General features: G+C 40.0%; 1 protein-coding gene across 1 annotated transcript in view; it reads right to left on the bottom strand.

Moving 5' to 3' along the window:
• Nucleotides 1–965: 965 nt before the first annotated feature.
• TXNRD1 (thioredoxin reductase 1) overlaps nucleotides 966–24,199 on the bottom strand; it is a 34,587-nt gene continuing 11,353 nt past the window's right edge. Inside the window, exons 7-14 of the mRNA XM_040408000.1 lie at nucleotides 21,372–21,597; nucleotides 19,990–20,079; nucleotides 19,725–19,801; nucleotides 17,118–17,274; nucleotides 16,391–16,498; nucleotides 15,841–15,936; nucleotides 11,074–11,208; nucleotides 966–2,755 (exon numbers count right to left, since the gene is read on the bottom strand). Coding sequence (XP_040263934.1) covers nucleotides 2,693–2,755; nucleotides 11,074–11,208; nucleotides 15,841–15,936; nucleotides 16,391–16,498; nucleotides 17,118–17,274; nucleotides 19,725–19,801; nucleotides 19,990–20,079; nucleotides 21,372–21,597 — 952 coding nt within the window. The 3' untranslated portion in view covers nucleotides 966–2,692. The remainder of the gene's footprint in view (nucleotides 2,756–11,073; nucleotides 11,209–15,840; nucleotides 15,937–16,390; nucleotides 16,499–17,117; nucleotides 17,275–19,724; nucleotides 19,802–19,989; nucleotides 20,080–21,371; nucleotides 21,598–24,199) is intronic.

The following is a 24,199-nucleotide window of genomic DNA, read 5'->3' as shown; positions in this document are numbered from 1 at the left end:
TGGATGGAGCCTTCCAGCGTACAGTTCCCAGCATAGTTGGCCAACCAAAACAGCTACTGGAGAAGGTACAAGATGCCGGATCCCCACCTATCTAATATTGATGACCTATCCTGAGGATATGTCATCAATATATACCGTAGGTATAAGACCCCCACCTGTCTGATATCAATAGCCTATCCAGAGGATAAGTCATCAATATCTAAGTCTAAGACCCCCACCTGTCTGATATCAATGGCCTATACTCAGGATAAGTCATCAATATCTAAGTACTGGAAGACCCCTTTAATCTTAAAGTGTGTTAAAAATGTATTTATGCAATCTACTAATATATCCAGTCTTGTGCCCTAGCTTAGCCAACCTTTTGTTCAATCCAGGCGTTGCTTCCGTCCATAAGATGGTGGCAGTTGGAGGGTCATGTCATTAAACATTGTCATGTAACTAAACATGTCATTAGGCCATCAATGTGTAGATACTGGAAAACCCCTTCAACTATGTGGGCAATCTTTTTCAATCAGTTTAGTGTTGGTTACTTTCAAAGTGTCAGACAATACAGTGGCTAAGGCCTTAGATATGTTGATGACTGGGTCATTACTGGGACGTAACATATTTATTGACATTGCTAATACAATCTGTGCACTCTCTATTAAAACTGATTGGTAACTTTCCAGTATCAAACATCCTTCGCCTTTGTAACTGTTCTCTAAACAAATTGTGCAAAAACTGCAAGAAATAGAACAGCTACGAGCAAACAGCACTGTGCATATAGCTTGACTGTAACAGAAAACATATCCTTGGTGGGTTCCTTTGCAAACTATCAGCCAAAATGCTTTTAGAAGCTGGAGAATTCTACAGCCCATTAACTTTGTGTAACGTCACGCTTCCCAATAAAGTTGAGCAGCCAATGTTTATCAAAAAACACATTTTATTTTCTGAATAAGGTTACTATTTGACAAAATAGAGCCATAATTTAGAAATATTCATGTGTTAATAAAGACATAAAACACACAACATAATTGAGTGAATAGGGGTGGTTACAATAATAGTGAGATATGTGCAAATGTTCTGTAACTTCTAGCACTCTTAATATCAGCTCTTGGCTATTGGACATGTGCCCACTGTCTAGCTGTGCTGCATTTACATTACGATCAGAAGCAACAGTCCTTTCATCTCTTCATTTTTTTGGTCACTGGGTTCATAAATTTTAATAAACCCCTCAATAAATAATATTTTTGAAGCAATAAAATTTCCTATGGCCTTTTCACAGCATGAATGTATATCAATATACAAAATAGTAACAAATACAAGAACTACACAAAAATAACTTAGTGCACCACACGTGCAGTTGACATATCTGTAGTTGGATAATACAATTTACAACATATATACAAATCTCTAGTACAATGCATTGAGTGCAGCAACTTTTGCATTAGCTTACATAAATGTCTCCTGTGTAGTTCAGCAAAAGATGTAATTTACTGCACAGAGGTATATACTGTAAGCATATGTCATTGATACATTGCATTGTACAAAATCATCTAATTTAGTCATTTTTTAATACTTTGCATTAGAGACAGCTACATCCGTGACTTTATGATACAAAAGAACTGTCATCTGCCCACACAGCCTGCTGCAACTTTGGGAAAAATTGAATTAGCAGATAGCAATTTATCTCATACAACTTCTAATATTACCAATAGAAAAATAATAACTTAAAGTGGAAACATAGAAGCCAAAAAATGTATCACAGTGTAGCATCAACCTAGTGTTCATATCACATAGACTATAAGTTAAAGGGTTATATTCCCTGATTTAGAAAACCCATTTTCAAATACAGTACTCTACGTGGGCATTATGAGTTAATGGAATGGGGTTTCTTGTATGGGACTAATATCAGGTAGACTGAGTGGAAGGCATCTACAAAGAACATCTTGGACCTGGCATATCCGTGCATTAAACAGCCAGCCCTATGATTTCAAAGGGCACCATGTAATGCATTATTTTGCCCTGGCCCTGTAGAGGAATTGTTCACTTGCTGCTTTTTATTTCCCAGAGGATCACAGCTCAAACAATAAGGGATTGTCCAGTTGTCCAAAGCAGACAACCCCTTCAGGGTCAGACTGGCCCACCAGTCTACCACAGCATCCTCCAGTGGACCTCGGCACTGATATCATAATAGGCACCAATGATCCCAGAGTACAAACCCATTTGGCAGCCTTTGGAGTCATCCACTTGCCGCTACAGTCTATTTATTTGATTTAAAACCTGTTAAACTTTATTGGTTCCGCCTCAAGAATAATTTTCTCTGGTGGACCCCAAGATTCCCTAGCCAACTCTGAAACCCTTTAAACTCATTTTGCCCTTAAAAGAGTTGTCTATATTCATTCCACTTAAACTTTAGGGACTTATTCCCCAGCGTCCATAAACCAAGCTTGCAGTTCTTCAGTCAAAACCCACCAATTATGGCTTTGGGTTGTGACATCACAAAAGCACTGAGAGGGTGCACTGCAGTAGTTTACTTCCAGTAATCTAGCTGTATTGTTCGCTGCCATTCTCAAAGCTAATGAGCTTCTTGTTCTTCGGTCATGTAGATGCTCCTTATTCTCTTCCCTTGGCATTGTCTTCTGGCATTAGCAGTTTAGCTCGCTTGCTTTGTGAGATAATGGCCAACAGCAACAAACAGCGGGGTTTAACCTCAGCATCCAGACTGCAGAATGTTTCCTCCAGACCGCTTCGTCACACTTAGGGTGGTGAAAATCTGAAAGCAGAGATTATGTTGCTATTTAGAAAATTTTGCTGATTTTTTCAAAGAACTATGATTGATTATTCCTAAGTGCAGTCATGAATAGACAAGTGGACATTTCTAGATAATTTTGTGTTTGCAATCAAAGGCAGACATAGTACATGAACGGAGGAAACCACACTGCGTTTCCTTTCTCCGTTATCAAAGATAAATGACAATTACTGACATGTCTTGCGCAAAGCAAAATACAAATCACTGCACTGTAAGGAGAATTTCTTCAAGCAGTAAAAGATTTATTTTACCCTTCCTCCATGATGAAAGATGCATGTTCTAAAACATCATATTAGTAAACTTGTTTAAAGGCACATTTTAGTACTATAGGCAGCAGCAAGAACCCTGAAGGCCTAAGGGTAGGTTCACGCAGGATGCTTTTGCAATTTTTGTCACTCTGAAATCCCATGTACTCCATATGTCCCATTTTGCGATGGTTGTATATTATTTAATTTTTTTCCTTTATTTGCAAGATGGTCAAAGTCAATAATTTGCGTGATGATTTTGCTCTGTCCAGGTGTTTAATATTGATGACCTATCCTCAGGATAAGTCATTAATTTCAGAATGACGGGGATCCGTCTCCTGGCATCCCCACCGATCAGCTATTTAAGGAAGCCACAACGCTTTTTTGACTGTCACAGCCTTCTCACAGCTGAAAGGGACTAGTAGGCCATGTGACAGATGGCCATGTGACAGATGACAGATGTCACTGTCCTAGGAAGAGGCTGCAGCACTCACTGGAGCACCATGGTCTCTTCAAACATTGAGGGGATATTAAGATATGGATGATCTATCTTAAGGATAGGTCATTATTATTAAACACCCAGACAACCCCTTTAACCCCTTAGGGACCCATGACGTACCGGTACGGCATGGTTCCCGAGTCCTTAAGGACCTATGACGTACCGGTACATCATGTATAGTTCCGATCACCGCCGCCCGGCGGTGATCGGAACCCGGTGCCTGCTCCAGTCATTGAGCAGGCACCTCGGCTAAATGTGCGGGGGGGTCCCGTGACCCCCTGTGTCGGCGATTGCCGCAAACCGCAGGTCAATTTAGACCTGCGGTTTGCAGCTTTTACCTGGTGCGGTGGCGGTGGTGCCATCGGGTCCCCATGGGGCTTCCTTAGGCATCTGCGCTGCCTTCCGGTGACGAGCCTGTGAGATCCAGCCCCCTGGATCTCACAGGCCGGAAGCTGTATGAGTAATACACACAGTATTACTCATACAGCCATTGCATTCCAATACAGAAGTATTGGAATGCATTGTAAAGGATTAGACCCCCAAAAGTTCAAGTTCCAAAGTGGGACAAAAAATAAAGTGAAAAAAAAAGTTGAAAAAATAAAGTTTTCCCCCCAAAAATGTAAAGTTTCAAGTAAAAATAAACAAAAACTTCATTTTCCCCAAATAAAGTTAAAAAAAAATTGGTAAAAAATAGGGGAAAAAACAAAAGTATACATATTAGGTATCGCCGCGTCCGTATCGGCCGGCTCTATAAACATATGACATGACCTAACCCCTCAGATGAACACTGTAAAAAATAAAAACTGTGCTAAATAAACCATTTTTTTGTCATCTTACATCACAAAAAGTACAACAGCAAGCGATCAAAAAGGCGTTTGCCCACCAAAATAGTACCAATCTAACCGTCACCTCATCCCTCAAAAAATTAGCCCCTACCTGAGACAATCGCCTAAAAAATAAAAAAAACTATGGCTCAGAATATGGAGACACTAAAACATCATTTTTTTGGTTTTAAAAAAGCTGTTAATGTGTAAAACTTACATAACTTAAAATAAAAGTATACATATTTGGTATCGCCACGTTCGTATCAACCGGCTCTATAAAAATATCACATGACCTAACCCCTCAGATGAACACCGTAAAAAAAAAAAAAAAACTGTGCTAAATAAACCATTTTTTGTCACCTTACATCACAAAAAGTGTAATAGCAAGCGATCAAAAAGTCATATGCACCCCAAAATAGTGCCAATCAAACCTTCATCTCATCCCTCAAAAAATGAGACCCTACCTAAGATAATCGCCAGAAAAATGAAAAAACTATGGCTCTCAGAATATGGAGACACTAAAACATGATTTTTTTGGCTTAAAAAAAGAAATCATTGTGTAAAACTTACATAAATAAAAAAAAGTATACATATTAGGTATCGCCGCATCCGTGACAACCTGGTCTATAAAAATATCACATGATCTAACCTGTCAGATGAATGTTGTAAATAACAAAAAATAAAAACGGTGCCAAAACAGCTATTTCTTGTTATCTTGCCTCACAAAAAGTGTAATATAGAGCAACCAATAATCATATGTACCCTAAACTAGTACCAACAATACTGCCACCCTATCCCGTAGTTTCTAAAATGGGGCCACTTTTTGGGAGTTTCTACTCTAGGGGTGCATCAGGGGGGCTTCAAATGGGACATGGTGTCAAAAAAAAACAGTCCAGCAAAATCTGCCTTCCAAAAACCGCATGGCATTCCTTTCCTTCTGCGCCCTGCCATGTGCCCGTACAGTAGTTTACGACCACATATGGGGTGTTTCTGTAAACTACAGAATCAGGGTCATAAATATTGAGTATGGTTTGGCTGTTAACCCTTGCTTTGTAACTGGAAAAAAATGATTAAAATGGAAAATCTGCCAAAAAAGGGAAATTTTGAAATTGTATCTCTATTTTCCATGAATTCTTGTGGAACACCTAAAGGGTTAACAAAGTTTGTAAAATCAGTTTTGAATACCTTGAGGGGTGTAGTTTAAAGAATGGGGTAATTTTTGGGTGGTTTCTATTATGTAAGCCTCGCAAAGTGACTTCAGACCTGAACTGGTCCCTAAAAATTGGGTTTTTTAAAATTTCTGAAAAATTTCAAGATTTGCTTCTAAACTTCTAAGCCTTGTAACATCCCCAAAAAATAAAATATCATTCCCAAAATGATCCAAACATGAAGTAGACATATGGGGAAAAAAGTAATAACTATTTTTGGAGGTATTACTATGTATTATAGAAGTAGAGAAATTGAAACTTGGAAATTTGCAGTTTTTTTACAAATTTTTGGTAAATTTTGTATTTTTTTATAAATAAAAATGATTTTTTTTTTACTTCATTTTACCAGTGTCATGAAGTACAATATGTGACGAAAAAACAATCTCAGAATGGCCTGGATAAGCATTTTAAAGTTATCAGCACTTAAAGTGACACTGGTCAGATTTGCAAAAAAGTCCAGAAGGTGAAATAGGGCCGAGTCCTTAAGGGGTTAAATGGTAAAAAAAAAAAAAAAAGCTTGACGAAGAGTGACTAAATGAAGGGCAGTTATACAGGGGTATTATGTTCTAGGCTTAAATGTAGGAATTCAGCTTCACGTGTAGGGCAAAAAATAACCATAAAGCAGAAATTCTGTGCCCATAGAAATCTTTGGGCCTATACTGTACTAATGTATTTATTATCATTAATTCCATGTTATGCTATGTTAGTATTGTTCTCGAAAAGTATTGCTTCTTAGAAGCATATAGCTTCTTACGGAGAAACCATATGTTGGGACATGCCATCTGTGTGCACTGAATAGACGTGCTTGAGGCCGATGTATTGAGACTGGCATACAGGAAAAGCTGTACACCAATCTATGGAAGAGCATAAGAGCACTGAAATATATAAAACATATTCTTGTTGGGGTGTACAGCTCACGCTACTGAACATAATGGAGGCATTATTCACCATCACTTTTCAAAGAATAAAGTGGTGAAGAATGTTAGGGAAATTCCACTTCATGTGGAGTGGTGCTGGTGCAGGATAAGGGTAGCAGGATGATAGTGGAGCACTGGAAAATCATACCACTACTGCCCAGTGAAAAGTTCAGCCAAAAAGACTTGCAATTGATGGTGCAATTTCTATTTAAATGTATACTGCGATCAGAAAGGGGATTTTTTTAAGTCAACAGATTTTTTCATATTTTGGGCTGTTTCTCTTTTCCATTTCGGCAGTACTATACCATTTTAAATTCAATATAAAATGTTGCCCTTCTGTAGCAGTCAGCACAAATGATAATACCTAATGTATAGATAGTTAATCCATTATTATTTTACTGCTGCTGTGAGGGGAATGTTATTTGAAGGATAATCCTCATTATAATAGTAGGTATAGAATTAGGATAACAGTATGAAAGCGCTATTAATCTTGTTGATAAGCCAGGATAAAAGATACCCACAGAAGAGTATTGCATTTATCAGTGTAATGTGTGATGCTCTAATTAAGTCATTACAGGGGTTAAGCAAGATTGTTTGTCATGCAACCACCCACTTTAATTAAAAAATCCTCTTACTTTAATTAAAAAAACATTACATAGAATATATTTATATGTAACATGCCAGTTCCCCCCAAGAAAATCATTACTACAGTGCAATGCATGTACCAAGCCTAAGACGTGGGTTATGATAGCTCCAGTTAAAAATGCATTTCTGCAATGTGTCATGCTGCAGCAGAGAGTAAATGTAACAGAATAATTAGAGAAAATTGTAATGTGTCTGCTTGGGTTTGTTCAAAGGCCTTAATTTACTGTATCAAATACATCTTTTGTGGGAGCATCAATACGCTGCTTTGACAAGCTCGATGTTAAGTTTGTCCGCAAAGCTTATTTGATGTGTTTTTATGTAAGCGTCCTCATGAGGCACGTGTTCACAGTCTAAACAACCGCAACAAACAAGGACAGTGACAATTCATTTACTGCAATAAACTTGTTAAACATGGAACTTTTTTCTATCCAGATGGTTCAGTTTAACAATTTGTACATTGATATATATGAGTGCTTCGTGAATCATCCAGATGACTGATGTATATAAAAGTGCACTGTGAATCACCCAGATGATGACTTAAATATGTATGTACCCTATACGCAGGCTCGGACTGGCCCACCGTGGAGGCGGGAGATGCCTCGGTGGGCCCCTAGTCTCCTTCCGCCCGGAGATTGTAGTCACTAGGTGGCAGTATCACACAGTGATGCAGCCTCCTACTGGTGTAAATTGTACAGGTGGCCCTGCAGCATCTTCTTAACTTTCGGCAGCTGGCAGTGAAGGAGTAGAGAACATGTCTGGCCATCCTCCTGCCCTCCTTGCTGTCAGAAAACTGGCTGCTGGAGAGAAGGACTTCTCTGCAGTGCTGGGCTGATTTCTCAGGTGTGTGACTGTATTGAGCTGTAGGAGACTGTAAGGGGGAATTTGTGGATTTGTTTATAGTAGACTCAGATCTGTGTATGTGTGCTGCTCTCTGCAGACTTCAGAGTGGCATTGGGGAGACTCTGCCCTAGGTCACCCCAATGCCTCTGCTTTAGGTGCACTCTCATAAGTGCCCCAGCTCCAGATGCCGACCAATACCCCAACTCTAAATGCACCCCTAATTTTTTCTCTTCTCCAATTTTCCCACTAATACCTCTGCTCCAGGATCCCCACTATTACCCTGCCTCAGGTGACCCTAATGCCTCTGCTTTAGGTGCACCCCCATAAATGTCCCAGCTCCAGATGCCCCCACTCTAAATGCACCGCTAATATTGCCTCTTCTCCAGTTACCACTGCTCCAGGATCCCTACTATTACCCTGCCTCAGATGACCCTAATGTCTATGCTTCAGTTATGACCCTCCATTTGTGCTCTTTGCTCACGTTGCTCCTCTAGCACCTTTGCTTGGGCTTTGTTAAAGGTTATGACCTGCAAAGGGGGTTGGACTTATGACTGAAAAATTCTGCACAGTGCGTCACATTCTCCAGTATTGACACGTATGGGTTACATGGTGGTAGTGATCATAATCCATATTTACAGGCATCACTGCTGCCATGTAAAGAGATACTGGTGGTGGAGTGGTGGAGGATTTAAAGGGGTTGTCTAGGTTTTCAAGTTATCCTCTCCACACCATAGGGCATAACTATATAATTAGTGGGGTCCGATTCTGCAACCCCCACTGATCCCAGGAACGGGTCCTGTTGCCCCTTTTTGATCGTGTGACAGGCCACACATATGGCCTGCTGCTCCATTTATTCTCTTTGGGACCACTGCAGTCTGAGGAAGTTAAGATTTGGTAAATTTCATGCCAGACATTTATGCTTAAAGGGGTTAAAAGGTTTGTCTCACTGCAGTAAATGGCATTTAGAATGCAGTTAATACAAGGCACTTACTACAATGTACTGTGATACTCCATATAGCCTCCTTTCCATCACATTACACACAGCACATATCCGTGGTTATTACCACCGTGTAATCCAGCAGTGGTGGCCGTGCTTACACACTATAAGAAAAGGCTGGAAGTACGCATAGTCCAACACCTTTTCCAATAGTGTGCAAGCACTGCCACCGCTGCTGGATTACACGGTGGTAATAACCACGGATACGTGCTGTGTGTAATGTGATGGAAAGGAAGCAATATGGACAATCACAATACATTAGTAAGTGCCTTGTATTAACTTTCTCTACATAATAAATGGCAATTGCTGAAGTGAGACAGCCCCTTTAACCCCTTTAAGTGTGCTACACTTAATAGGGTTAGGCATAAATGTCTGGTGTGTGCATTGCGTGTTTCCTATGTGTGATTGGTGTGTGCTATATATGATCTATGGATCAGTGGTGTATGTGCAGTATGCATCAGTGGCATGTGAGCCACGTATAAGTGTCTTGTGTCCCACATCAGTCCAATGAGTGATTGGTGTGCGCTGCATGTGTCTTGTTTCTGACTGACTTAAGTGCAGGATATCCATATATGTGTGAATTCTGCCACATGTATGTTTGTGCATTTTGCTGTGAATGTCTGCCATCATACTTCATCTTTAATATTTCTGTTATCCCTGTAAGGGCTCATGAACACGACCGTTGGATGTTTTGCAGTCTGCAAATTGCGGATCCGCAAAACATGGATACCGGGTGTGCATTCCACATTATGCGGAACAGAACAGCCATCCTCTAATAGAACAGTCCTATCCTTGTCTGTAATGTGGACAATAATAGGACACGTTCTATCATTTTGCAGAACGGGCACGCGGACATACAGACACGGAATGCACACAGAGTCATAATTTTTTTTGGCGCCCCATTGAAGTAAGGGGAACGGTATGGACATGGAAAAAAAATAAGTTTGTGTGCAGGAGCCCTAAGGTGGGCCCCCAGAATCAGTTATACTGGTGGGCCCTAAGTACCCCAGTCCGACACTGCCTATACGTCATACAAATAATTAAAAATATACAGTGCGCTATGAAGTATACAAATGATGAAATCTATTAGCGCACTACGAATCATCTTGGATGGACTCCATTAGTATGTAGGCCACTGAGTCACAGTGGGCAACCTGTCTAACCCACCCTTTGCTTGACAAGCATAAAGCATGTTTATCCAGATTACCATGTGCTCCCAAAGCCCAGTGCCCCCTAGCATCATCTCAGGTTTGCCTGGCACTGATGCCAAGATGGATCATCCTGATGTGGAACAGTGTGCAGAACGCACTATGAACTGTTCACATGCTAGCTTTCAGTCACATAAAAGTTTAATGATAACAAGGAGTTATACTAGATTTGACATTTAGTCTTCATGCACCTGACAATGTCTGTGCTGTGGTCTACAAACCACGGATCTGCAAAATAAGGATACCTTCCGTGTGCACGCCGCATTTTTCCTCACTCATCACTGAAAACGACTATTCTCACCCACAATATGGACAAGAATAGGACATGTTCCATAATTTACAGACATAACACACAAATGACTTCCACGTGCTGTGCATTTTTCTAGGTAGATCCCTAGAAATGAATGGGTCTGTGTGGATTAGACACGGATGCAGAATACGGTCACGTGCACGAGGCCTTAAGCAGCATGGAGAAGAAGAGATCTTAGCTTCAGCACTTCATAGTGGATTGAGACATTGCTCTGCATAGCTACTCAGTATATTAGATGTCAGTTCTGACCTTGGATGATTTTGAACTTATAAGAGAAGTCTTCAATAAATCCCACAAATTGCCATAACTATTATTAATTTTTCTGAAGTTGGATGCATTTTATAATTTAGAACCAATAATATTTTTTTCTAAGCTTCTCAGACTTTGTGCTGACTTCTAATGAGAGAAGCAGCTGCTATAATTCCTAAGGTTTGTCCTGCTTGTCTTAGAAAAGAACACGCTCTGCAGTTCTATTTCAAGCTCTGTCTTTCTTCTGGCTACTGTTATGTGACATGCATACTGGCATACTATAATTACTTATGATCCCATATTAAACAATGTTATAAAATATCCCATTCCCAGAACTCACCTCTGCACATACGGGATGTATTCCTATTGTACAGTCCAATTGTTCTTTGGTGAGACCACATTTTATGGCAACCGCAAACCCTTGCGTGATTTCTCCAGCATTAGGGGCAAGGACATGGAAACCCACCACTCTTTCCTGTTAGAGAAAAAAAATAAAAACAATATAGAGAACCCATATATATACACCTAAAAATATGATGTTGATTACGCTTTAATTTCTTAAAATATAGTTACAGAGGAAGGAGTTGTATGATTGTCAGTATATTGGGCAGACTAGATGGGTCAAACAGTTCTTATCTGCCGACACATTCTATGTTTCTATGTTGTGGATCTCACTGCAGTGATGTGCCATTTTTTCACATGTGACCACCAAGGCCAGAGACTCATAGAAGATCATCATCTCCAGTGGGAATGTGAACCAGTTAGCTGAGTTTTTCTTTTGCTTTGGGCACATGTTTGGACCCTTCTTTAAGCCTACTCCTGGGCCAGATAACACCTTTAAGTGTTACACACCAGTGAATGGGTCTTTGCTTGAAAGAGTAGCTATAATTTTATAAAATGTTTGACATGTCAGAAGTTTTGATTGGTGGGGATCCAGGCAGTGAGACCCCCACTGATCACCAAAACGAAGAAGAAGAAGCATTCAGCTAAATGCTATGGATCCATATACAGAGAAGAGCTGTGCAGAGCTGATGAAAGCTGAAGGTATACAGTACAACACTCAACTGAGTGATTCTGTACCCTTTTTAGTGATTGGTGGGTGTTTCAGCAATAAAAACTTGTGACATATCCCTATGGCGAGTCAAAAGTTTTATAAAACAAGAATTACACTTTGAAGTATAGAAATAAATTCACACTGTGCATAATGTTAACTTTCTAATATTCTCACCCGGCATGTAAAAATATGTAAACCGCTATTCAGTTACCTATAACAGATCTACACACAAATTTAGTTAGATGGGAATTGCTTCTCCCAGGAATGATATTGAAATGTCAGCATTTTCCCTCAAACCTCAATTAGTTCTAAATGTCACAATTACTACCACTTTGTGCTGATGGCGCTTGATCATTGGGGAACAGTCAGTATGTGCTAGGCGTCTAATCTCTAAGGCAATCACTACCCCGGACATGCAGCGCATAAGTCAGCATGCTTTATGAGGGTCAACAGCCTTCACAAGTCAGGTTAGCAGAATTGATGCTGTTCTGCTGCATTCAATTCATCATCTTTATGATTATGGCCTGCCACATTACCATAGGCAGCACAACACAGGTGAGCGGTGCAAGGTGACAGCCACCTTCCAAGGAGGATGGTAATTTGATTCCTTTTTTTACTTATTTAACTTTCATAACATTGATATCTGATGTGACACTAAACTGGAGGCTAGAAGGAAGGATGATGGATAGGTCATTTTATTACCCTTATCTCTGCACATTTTACAGACTGTATTACTAGAGTACAGACTTTATGAAGTCTTATCAGGTCGACATTTTAGGAAAATGCAGGCCTATTTTTGATGACAGCAGTAAAAGTCATAAGCAGCAGTCTTTTATTATGTTAATTCATGGGATGTGTCAGGTCAGGGCAAGAAAGTAGTAATTGCTGATTATCACAAACCACCAGCGTATGTACTGATGCAATCCTATGGTCAGGGATGAGATTTTCTTACAGTCAACCTTATGTATTTATTCTGCTGCTGGTTACTGGAAAAGCATTTTAGTGCTTCCAGAAATTGCAGCTTATAAGTAATTGTCAAAACATCATGTACTCTTCATCAAGAGTAGACAGGAAGAAAGGTTCTGTCACAATCTGGGACACAATAAATTGATGACCACGCAATCCCGGTTTTGCAGAAAAAAGTAATTAAACACCTAGAGACTGTGTTAATTGCTTGAGATTATACAATGGCTGCATGTTCTAGGGATGATCCTGATGGTTAGCTAGATGGGTGTGACTGTATGTCTGAAAATACACGTGTATGGTTCGGATTGAGCCCACCTACTGTAATACAATATTATGTTCTCAGCAAGCTCTTACTGAGCTGTCCAAGTGCTGAAAACCACAGAGTGTAAAAAGCTGAATGAGAACTCTTACCTAGACCACTAGTAAAGCAATAATAATAATAATAATACAGTGATCCCTAAAGATACAATGGCCTCAGGATACAATATTTTCAACATACAATGGTCTTTTCTGACCCATCATAAGTTGAAACCAGACTCAACATACAATGCCTCAGACTCAGATCCAACCACTTCTCCGGTAAAATAACTGTATTAGTTGCTAGTTAGCAGCTATTCCTGACTGTTATATGTAAGGACTTGCTTTATCTGTCTTTGTTTTCTGCCTATTTTTCTTAAATCTTAATTTTCTGTTATCTTGGATGACATTTTGGAGCTTTAGTTCCGATTACTCAAGTTGCAATGGTTTCAACACACAATGGTCGTCCTGGAACCAATTAATATTGTAACTTGAGGGACCACTGTATATCAATTTGGGGGTTAATACTGTTGTGCATTGCATGCTGCAAGTGTAATGAGGACCACTGATTGCTGACAAAGCTTTTTGTAGGTCATTTAATATAATTTTATATATAATGTAAGGTTTTCTTTCTTTTATTGCCTAGTAATGTTTCACCAAGATTGTCCATACAGTATATATATATATATATATATATATATATATATATAGAGAGAGAGAGAGAGAGAGAGAGAGAGAGAGAGAGAGAGAGAGAGAGAGAGAGCATTCAGAGGCTCCCTTCACTCTTCTAATACAGGTAATATAATCTACAGCAAATTAGGATAACTAGTTCTTACATACTGCATAATATTTCCCCTGTAGCATAGTATAAAATGTAGTCATATTAGAGCTGTCACCTAGTCACCCACCTGCACCACCACTTTACATACTTTTCCCCAGTGTCTGTCCTCTTTCAGTACTCTTGTGTATAGTGCCCCCTAAGTCACGGCCCTATGCCTTATTTGACCACTTTGAATATTATAAATGAGGAACAGTTTTCATTCCTTTCATTGGGGGTTACAGCAAGACAGAAAAAGCTTTATATAATAACAATCGTGTAAGAAATGTGATTTTTATATATATAAAAAAAGTAATCTTTCAATAGCAAAGAAGCTTTGAAGAAAACATTTGACATAAGCTTTAACAATTCCGTCAGTAGTCTGAACATTAACTTTAATGATATTTTATCACTATAAATCTTTTTTATATTGAGGGAATGTGGTCATTATATTATTATTTTAAGGGCTTTTTTATAAAATTAATGTAACATGTCTTGGTCAGAACATAACTTGTAAGGATGATAAAATTGCTTAGAACCTATTAGGTAATTAATTTCATGAATATGAAAAGACGAGTAATAGCCACACAGTATAATATTGGCCACAATATGCGTAACATTTTTCATATTTAAAGTAAAAGTTTATTGAATTTTTTCTTTTTTTTTTCTCTGTTGTACTATGCAGCTTTGAACCCCCTTGAAACCCCATTCCAGAAATTACGCTTACAGATCTTGCCATTAATAGCCATTCCTCCATTTTAACATACTGTATATTCCACAAGGCCAAATAAAGTGGTTGTCATAACTTCACCACCATCATGCCTCTCCTGGAATGGATTGCTATATGAAGCTACAGTTGTACATGTGAGCTGAATAGATCATTGGGAGCAGTATGGTGGCATACAGTATGTGCATTCCCTTCTCCAGTATTACATTTTACAAATTTGCCTGTATGGCAATAGGGACATGTTAGAAAAGAATAAAACAATGACAAAGTGACCTGTAGAATTTGGATCACAGCCCATTCCCTTTCTTCTCCCACACACATTTCTGTGTACTGTGTATATGACTGTAGATAAACCTTACTTGTAGGACCTGAGCAGTCCACGGAATCACAGATCATCTGCCATGTACAGTGAATGGCTAGTCTAATATGGTGTAAGGGCTGAGAATTAAGCTGGCCCTAAATATTAGATAAAATGTCACCCAAACCATCTAAGGCATATGGGGGCCATCTAATCTGATTTCAATAGGAATGACTAACCATCTAATGATTGGGGACTTCCCGACCCTCTCCCAATGGAAAATGTTGTGGGATATATATCTAGCAGTAGGTTTTCAACTGGCTGATCTCTGCCGAGCAGGCATGTGTAGAGGGGAAAGGGGGGGGGGGGGTCAGGATGAATAGCTGTCAGCCAAACAATTGCTCAGTCAACAGCTATTTAATGTGCCTGGCTGGCATTAGGCTGTATATATTAAAAGCTTCAGCAGATTAGAAAAGCTTGTATATCCTTACCCAATCCTACCAGAGTTGCATCTAAGGAGTCAGGAAGAGCTCACATGATCTAGCACCTTTATGGGGTCACTTGGATCAATTGTGCCCACTAGTTTGGCTTTGATAACACATTTTACTATTGCCTTAATCTAAAAAAAGACTTAGAAGTCTTGATATTCTGAGAGGTTATGTACTGTTTAATAGCTCTCCCAACACATTGTTGTTAACATTTATACCGGTATTCACAGTTTTCTAGCTTAGTGTTTCTAAAACTGCAATACAAAGCACACTTATAAAAGTATGGCACTGAACATGGATCAATTTGAACAATAGGCTGCAGGGCTCGTACGAGGGGGTGCCGAGACTTGCACACCCACTAATCTAATATTGATGGCCTGTCCTAAGGATAGGCCATCAATTTTAGAAACCTGGATAACCCCTTAGAGCTGAGCAATACTGTAATATTTTCCGCACTTACATTGTCTTTTATGTTGCAGATGACTTTTGCATAACACTTGTTGTTGTCTCTTGAGGGGACGGTCCATTCCAAAGGCCAGAAATAACTGTGGTAAACCTACAGAAAACATTTCGTGAACCTTAGACAAAGGCAGCAAAATACAATACAGAGCCAAAATAAACTGTGTAGGATACTTGTCATGGGTGGCAGAACTTTCTGAATTCTGTTGCACTGCAGTATAGTAGTGGTAGATGTTGCAGAGTAAAGTCATTTAGCCTATGTTCATACTAGCCTTATGTTGAGAGCACTTTTTGTACGAATATGAAAACAGACCATAATGCATGGATGGAAAAAAATATTATGTCATCCATGGAATCAATAGGATCCATTGCTAGATCTGTTCCTTTATGTGCAAAGGAAGAGTGGAGCAGATACCTATAAGAACCATTTAGGTCGATGCCTGAAAAACATGTGCTGAAACCTGCTCCGCTTTTTTACTTGAACTAGATTTGATAAACTTCTCCCATTGTGTGCACTGGCAATGTATATGGGACTGGGTGTTTTTTCTTACCTCTATATTTTCCTCCCCATACTTCAATATGGCATTTTCCTCAGACAAACCGCAGGCACCATATTCCAGAGGAGTAAATACGGTTGTTGGAACATTTATATAGTCACACTGGGTAAGAGACATAATACATGCATTAATATTGAGTATAAATTATAAGGCACAACGATCTTAATAATCACATAATTAGTGGGTAGAAATGTGTTACAAGAGATTAGACTGAAATATAGGCGTTTAGAGTAGCAGTATGGAATTTCCGCTTGTTATGCCCCTGTTTCCAAGATAAGGTTATTCTCTAAAACTCTGGTGGCACCCAAAATTTAGTGTATTCAAACATCTTACTAAAGGAGTTGTTCACCAGGGCTTGTAGAATGGCTCTACTCTGCAATACCAGATACAGCATGGAGAAGGGTGGCTCGTTGTTAGAAGCAGCACTGCCTATTCTCAGTTGAAGTGTAAGGTAACTAAGGGGCACATTCTGTATGGTCAATTTTAGGGGAAACAAAGTTCACATCTTATGTCTATTTATGCATCCTTTTAAAAATGCTAAGTTTGGCTTTGGAGGAAACCTGGGTTCTCATGTATATAATTGAGATCCATCATATGGAATCTGCATTATTTTTAGTATGTCAAATTCTTTATAATGGGTTAATACTGTAGGAAACCAAACAAATCATCAGCACATGCAGGAATCTCATATCTAGTCACATACAAAATGGAGATAACTGACCTTTAGAGTTGAGTTTCCATATAGTCTTCTGGCCAATAAGCGACCCGCCTGGATAGCTACTGGGGTAAGTTCTAATTTATCTTCCAGCACATCTCCAATCGCATAAATGTAAGGCACATTTGTCTGTTCTTCTTCATTAACTGGAATTTTTCCTGTTCTGAAGGACATAACACATCAGATATAATGTTACATTCTTTTATTGAAAGGAAACAGCCTTTATTAAACCTGATATATCGTCAGACCAGACTGTGCGTGACGCATTGCATAGTATTATATTCTTTACTACTGAGAGGCATGACAATTGACTCGGGCTAAGATTACAACATGATTGCACCGTACAGTTGAACACTGAGGGGTTCATTTATTATCCAGAAATATGCTTGTATTAGGCATATTTCTGGTGCACATTACGGCGCAAGGGTTATTTGTGCTGAAATCTATGACTTTTTCCCGCTCACACCAGGTCTAAAAAAGTGGGTGTGGTGGGGAAGTGGACAGGCGGCAGGCCCGAGTCATCCGACATTTTTTACGCCTGTTTTAGGCATAGAAAATGGTCTAAATGTAAGACAGCTAGGAAGCTGTCTTACATTTAGACTGGCGCTGGATGCGCCGAAGTTATGTAGAGGCCGGCGCCTCTACATAACTTTAGCAGATCCATCACCAGCTATAGGGGTTATTAAGACTGCGTTTAAAACACAGATCTTAATAAATTACCCCCTACTTTTTTCCTGCTGTTAAATTCCATTGTAAAAATAACATATACAGTACAGACCAAAAGTTTGGACACACCTTCTCATTCAAAGAGTTTTCTTTATTTTCATGACTATGAAGGCATCAAAACTATGAATTAACACATGTGGAATTATATACATAACAAACAAGTGTGAAACAACTGAAAATATGTCATATTCTAGGTTCTTCAAAGTAGCCACCTTTTGCTTTGATTACTGCTTTGCACATTCTTGGCATTCTCTTGATGAGCTTCAAGAGGTAGTCCCCTGAAATGGTCTTCCAACAGTCTTGAAGGAGTTCCCAGAGATGCTTAGCACTTGTTGGCCCTTTTGCCTTCACTCTGCGGTCCAGCTCACCCCAAACCATCTCGATTGGGTTCAGGTCCGGTGACTGTGGAGGCCAGGTCATCTGGCGCAGCACCCCATCACTCTCCTTCATGGTCAAATAGCCGTTACTTTCAAAGGCCACTCGTTTTTCTTTACTTAGCTGCTTTTTTCTTGCCATAATACAAATTCTAACAGTCTATTCAGTAGGACTGAATCAGCTTTGTATCCACCTGACTTCTCCTCAACGCAACTGATGGTCCCAACCCCATTTATAAGGCAAGAAATCCCACTTATTAAACCTGACAGGGTACACCTGTGAAGTGAAAACCATTTCAGGGGACTACCTCTTGAAGCTCATCAAGAGAATGCCAAGAGTGTGCAAAGCAGTAATCAAAGCAAAAGGTGGCTACTTTGAAGAATCTAGAATATGACATATTTTCAGTTGTTTCACAATTGTTTGTTATATATATAATTCCACATGTGTTAATTCATAGTTTTGATGCCTTCAGTGTGAATCTACAATTTTCATAGTCATGAAAATAAAGAAAACTCTTTGAAAGAGAAGGTGTGTCCAAACTTTTGGTCTGTACTGTACATCCTTTGTCCCTTTGAGTATTATTGAAAAAACAGTAACCAGATCTACATCTGTCAAAATTATACCCCATAGAAACCTAAGGTCATTGTACAGTATACATCTGAATACTTTTTTATTGTTCTTCTAACATATTGATCAAACATGGTAAGAGTTAGCTCTCTTTCCAAAAGTAGCTATCCTATATAAGTCAATGTCCAACCCTCTAAACAGGCCTTGAAACATAAGTTAGGATGTAAGTCAAACCAGACACTCATCTGCATTTTTTAAAAGAGAGGTAATAATTTGCATATCTTTTCCCAGAGGAGCATTGCACATGAGTCCCATGGCACTCTCTACTCCATAAGGAGATATAGTACCACATAGAATTTTCCTTAGAACACTTTCTCTTACAACAGTAAACATGAGCCCGATTAAGTTGTGGAGTCCTGAGAAGACTATTCTGCTATTAAGCCAGGGGAAGCCAAGGTCAGCCAGTCATTTACCCTGCAATTTAATATTTCATGGTAGCCATTCAAGTGATTGGCGGTAGCGCAGTCCAATCGCAGCGAGAGAGCGTCACAGCCAGGGAGAAGGAGGCACCCATTGAGAAACCCAGCCATCTCCTCCTCCTTGTACCTGTACTCTAAATTAACATACTGGGAGTGAAAAAACAGCGGGGGACACAGCGCCGGAATGGAGGGGTATTTTAGAGAAAAAAAGTTCTGGCATCTGTAGGGGCCGCCCTATCTGGTAAGCATGGCAGTTTCCTTGCTGCCGTAGATTTAGAACATTTTCTACGCCTAGAACAGGCGTAGAAATTGATAAATGAGATGGGCTGCCGGCCCTCCCCCTTTTTTAGACCTGGCATGAGAGGGGAAAAGTCGCAGATTGAGGCGCAAATAACCTGGAAATTGGAGTCTATCATTTAGTAAATGACCCCCAAAATACATACTAATTGTGGGCTAATATACATACTTTTCATTGATCTTTACTCCAGGTATATCCAGGCCAATCGTTCTTGTGCATGCATCTCTTCCAATAGCTAGTAAAACCTGCAAAGCATTGTAAAATGTTTCATTAGTGTAGTATTAAAGATAAGGGGAGCACACAAAACAACAGCCTAATAAAAAGGGTGTCAGACACAGCACAGAGTAATGTACATGTTCCTACTGATGCACTAAGTGTATTTTCTTTCCGTCTAGCAGTGAATGGAATAGTAATTTATGTATTCATTACTCACGGTGTTATATTCCTCTGTAATCTCTGTACCGTCAGTCGACTGAGATGTAACTTTCAATTTCCCCGGTGTTCCTTCTTCTATCTGCTCTATCTGCAGAGAAAATATAATGTGTTAGGCACAATCCAATCTAAACACAACTAAAGACACCTTAATCCTAAACACAAAATGAATTGGGGAATTAATTAAATTGCATGGGCCAGCAAACAGATTATATCTAGAACTCTAATTCTCTGGCGCAGGTCAAAATTATTACATGAGGGCATCTTTGTGGAAAGCAGCGGCAAGGTATACAAATGATATGCTGCTTTGCAGTTTTATTTTTGAAATATGCTCATACTGTTCATCATCAAACATGCATCAAGCATTCATTTTACAGAGGGCAAAAAAGATAGGTCATCCTCAGGATAGGTAATCAATCAGATTGGTGGGGGGTTCGACTCCCCAGCTGTTTGAAGAGGTAGCGGTGCTTGTACCAGCGATGCCTCCTCTTCAGAATTACCTTTGCGCTGTCTCTTTTGCAGAGCCCATGCAGTGTAATGACAACTGATGGTCCTATTCACATAAATGGGCCGAGCAGTTGTATTTACAGTGTGCCGCCTCTGCAAGCAAGAAGATGTGCAGGTAACATGGAAGAAGAAGCAGCCCTCCAATGTCCCAAGTGAAATATGTTGAGTGTATTCATTTATTGTTCACAGCACAATGTTTCCTCCATACAAATAGTCACATGGAGGAAAAGTTCTGCTGTGAACAGGGGTTTACTGGCCATAGACGCTACAGGGGAATTTCCTGATGGGTTGAAGCCCGGGGGGCTGCCATGGCTGCCAGCCAGGTACATAAAGAACTGATGCTCTCAGCATTAATTACTGTAGGAGGCTGCAGGTGCCCTTCTGAATTCAACTGTATTCACGTCCTCAGGACAATGATACAGTTTCATAAAGTGGCGCGAGTGGAAGTATTTTGTATTGCACTATGGTACTTGGTTCTGCTGGGACAGTATTTTGTGATGCACTCTGGTACTTGGTTCTGCTGGGACAGTATTTTGTGATGCACTCTGGTACTTGGTTCTGCTGGGACAGTATTTTGCCTACTTCTGTTGGTCCTGCCTACATGTGTTAGCCCTGCCTTCTGTTAGTTTTGACCCGCCTACAACATAGGGCCACTGTTTTTTTGTTTTTTTTTGCAGGGCCACTTTAAGTTCTCAGTCCGTTCCTGACTATGAACAATTCTACATATTTCACTTGATATATCAGAGGGCTACTTCTTCTACCATGTTCTGCTTCACACATGTGGTGGGGTGGGAGGAAAGACACAATGACTAGTCTAGCACTATTCATTTGTAAGGAAAACTAGTATATAAATATGTATGGTAAAAGAGATTGTACCTTTGTTGGCACAAAGTGTCTGATAAACTTCACTCCATGCTCCTCCATGTGTTCACCAATCTTATCAGCTATTTGTTGGTCAAAACCTCTCAAGAGAATAGAGCGCACCATAACAGTAACATCTAGCCCCAGTCCTGCCAGGAAGCCGGCACACTCTAGTGCCACGTAGGATGCACCAACCACCAGAGTCTTTCCAGGGCAATAAGGCAGGGAGAAGAGGTCGTCACTGGAATCAAAGAACAGATTCTTAATATAACATGAGGAATACACGGTAGTCATGGTCAAATGTTCACATTAGCTCATTGTTTTACAGAAATTAAAGCTTTAACAATTAAAACGGATTTGCCAATAATAAAAGATATGATTTTTGTTGCAGTACATGAAATACGGTAAATTTTGTTTCTGGATAGATAGATATTTGATGCAGAAATGTGAGCAGCACAGCATAAATGGTAATGTAGGGGTGCAAGCAGCAGTGGAAACGATTCAGCCTCCAAAAATATAAAAGAAAAAATTCCACAGCACTTCCCAAATGTGTATCAAAAGGTATATTTCAAATCACCAGACAGCAACGTTTCGGTTCTACTCACTGGGACCTTAAGGTCCCAGTGAGTAGAACCAAAACGTTGCTGTCTGGTGATTTGAAATATACCTTTTGATACACATTTGGGAAGTGCTGTGGAATTTTTTCTTTTCGATAGATAGATAGATAGATAGATAGATATGAGCAGTGGAAGTAAGGGCCCCATAGCAAGGATCAAACCAGGCCCCCTACACAGGACAGAAGGGTTTCTACCTAAACCTTATTCAATGACCCTTTCACCATTTTTTCCACTGCCTCATTTGCTAAAAGTTATTCCTTTAGAGGGTAGAGTCCTGAAAAAGTTTTCACCCCCAGTAGAGGGGATGATGCCAACTGGGCCCCCTGCTGCCCTGGGCCCCATAGCAGTTGCATGGTCTGCCGCTATGGTAGTTATGCCCCTGGATATGAGATAGATAGACAGAGAGATAGATATGAGATAGATAGATAGATAGATAGATAGATAGATAGATAGATAGATAGATAGATGTGAGAGATAGATAGATATTAGATGGATATGCAGCGTCTCACATTTGTGTAAGGCTGAGTTCACATCACCGTTCAGCCTTTCTGTTCTGCTCCGTTTAGGAGCAGGAGAATGGAAAAGACGGAGAAGGCACATAACTGAGCCGAACGGAACCTAAGGACCCCATAGACTATAATGGGGTCTGTTAGGTTTCCGCTCAGAAGATGATTTTGGAGCGGAGACAAAAGTTGTGTGCGCAGGACTTTTGTCTCCGATTCAAAAATATTCCTCTGAGTCTATGGGGTCCGTAGGCTCCGTTCAGCTCAGTTATATGCCGAATCCGTCCTTTCCATCCTCCTGCTCCTAAACGGAGCAGGAAAACGGAAAGGCTGAACGGTGATGTGAACTCAGCCTCAATGGGACACTTTAAACATCTGAATATTTATGTATTTATTTGCATTGTATGGTATTTCCTATTATCAGTCCGGCATTGTCATTTCACCCATTCGCCCCTAGGTAGTGCTGGCACCACATAATATATGTAGAGCTTGTGTGTCTCTAGCTCAGAAGGAGTGTGAAGGAGAGAGGGATTGTAGAGAGGAAGTGAAGTTAGTTAGGACAGTGTGTATGGAGGAGAGAAACAGGCATCGTCCACCATGTAGTCTGCTATTTCTACCCCTTGGTCATGGCCAGGCTAAGGGAGTACAGTGAACATTTATCTACAGCAGCAAAGCACCAGACACTGAGTCTATGTCTAAATATGAAGCAAGCCTAGTAAGGGTTACAGCTGAATCTAGCTTATGGACCTCATCAGCACAAGTGCCTGAGAGCAACTTTCCAAGTGCCAGGACACAAATGGATAATTAGTGCGCAGAATTGTCCTTATTCACTAGAAGCCTTCCAGGATATAGTGGAAAACCTAAACCTTTTTATGAGAACATCCTGCAAATAATGTAGCAGAAGACTGCCTGCCACGAGGGACAACATCCTTATTGGATAGCTCAAGATAAGTGGAAAACAGCATATTTAGTACCAGAGTGCTATAGTTGGGACTTAAAGTAAATATACTCAGTCTTTGCCTGTCAAATAACAGCATTAGAAAATCCCTCCATTGACAATTGCCTAAACCTGATATAAGGATTACAATTACCGTAACATCTGAATCATTACTGGTGCCATATGAATGCACTTTATTGATGGACTGTAACATCTGCCTTGAGACTATTGATTCAAGTAAATGTTTGAATTGTTTTACAACAACTGACTCTTCATTACTACTACTACATTCAACATTTGCACCTTACAGTGCTGGCATCACGAACACAGGGGCCCAGCCACCAAAGCACCTTAAACACCTACACCATCCAGGGCACCTCAACTTCCACCTGGCTGGTGTTCCCTGCAATAGAGAGTGCCCCGGAGGATTTAGTGCTGTCTTCCCATCCACTGCACTGCCGGCCCAGGGAGGCTCTGTTAACTGTGAGTACATGAACTACTACCCCCATTGGCCCACCGTGAGCCTCACGTGTTTCCCCTGCGGCCTGGCATCATTGATCTATACACACAAATATATCCAGCAATAACATAGAACTCAATCTACAGTGGATATAAAAAGTCTACACACCCTTGTTAAAATGTCAGGTTTCTGTGATGTAAAAAAAAATGAGACAAAGATAAATCATTTCAGAACTTTTTCCACCTTGAATGTGACCTATAAACTGTACCACTCAATTAAATAAAACAAACTGAAATCTTTTAGGTGGAGGGAGAAAAAAAACAAAA

This window comes from Bufo bufo, chromosome 1 (assembly GCF_905171765.1).
Source record: "Bufo bufo chromosome 1, aBufBuf1.1, whole genome shotgun sequence".
NCBI classification, from domain to species: Eukaryota; Metazoa; Chordata; class Amphibia; order Anura; family Bufonidae; genus Bufo; species Bufo bufo.
The sequence above is the reverse complement of the archived record's forward strand: the minus strand, read 5'-3'. Positions and strand labels throughout refer to the sequence as shown.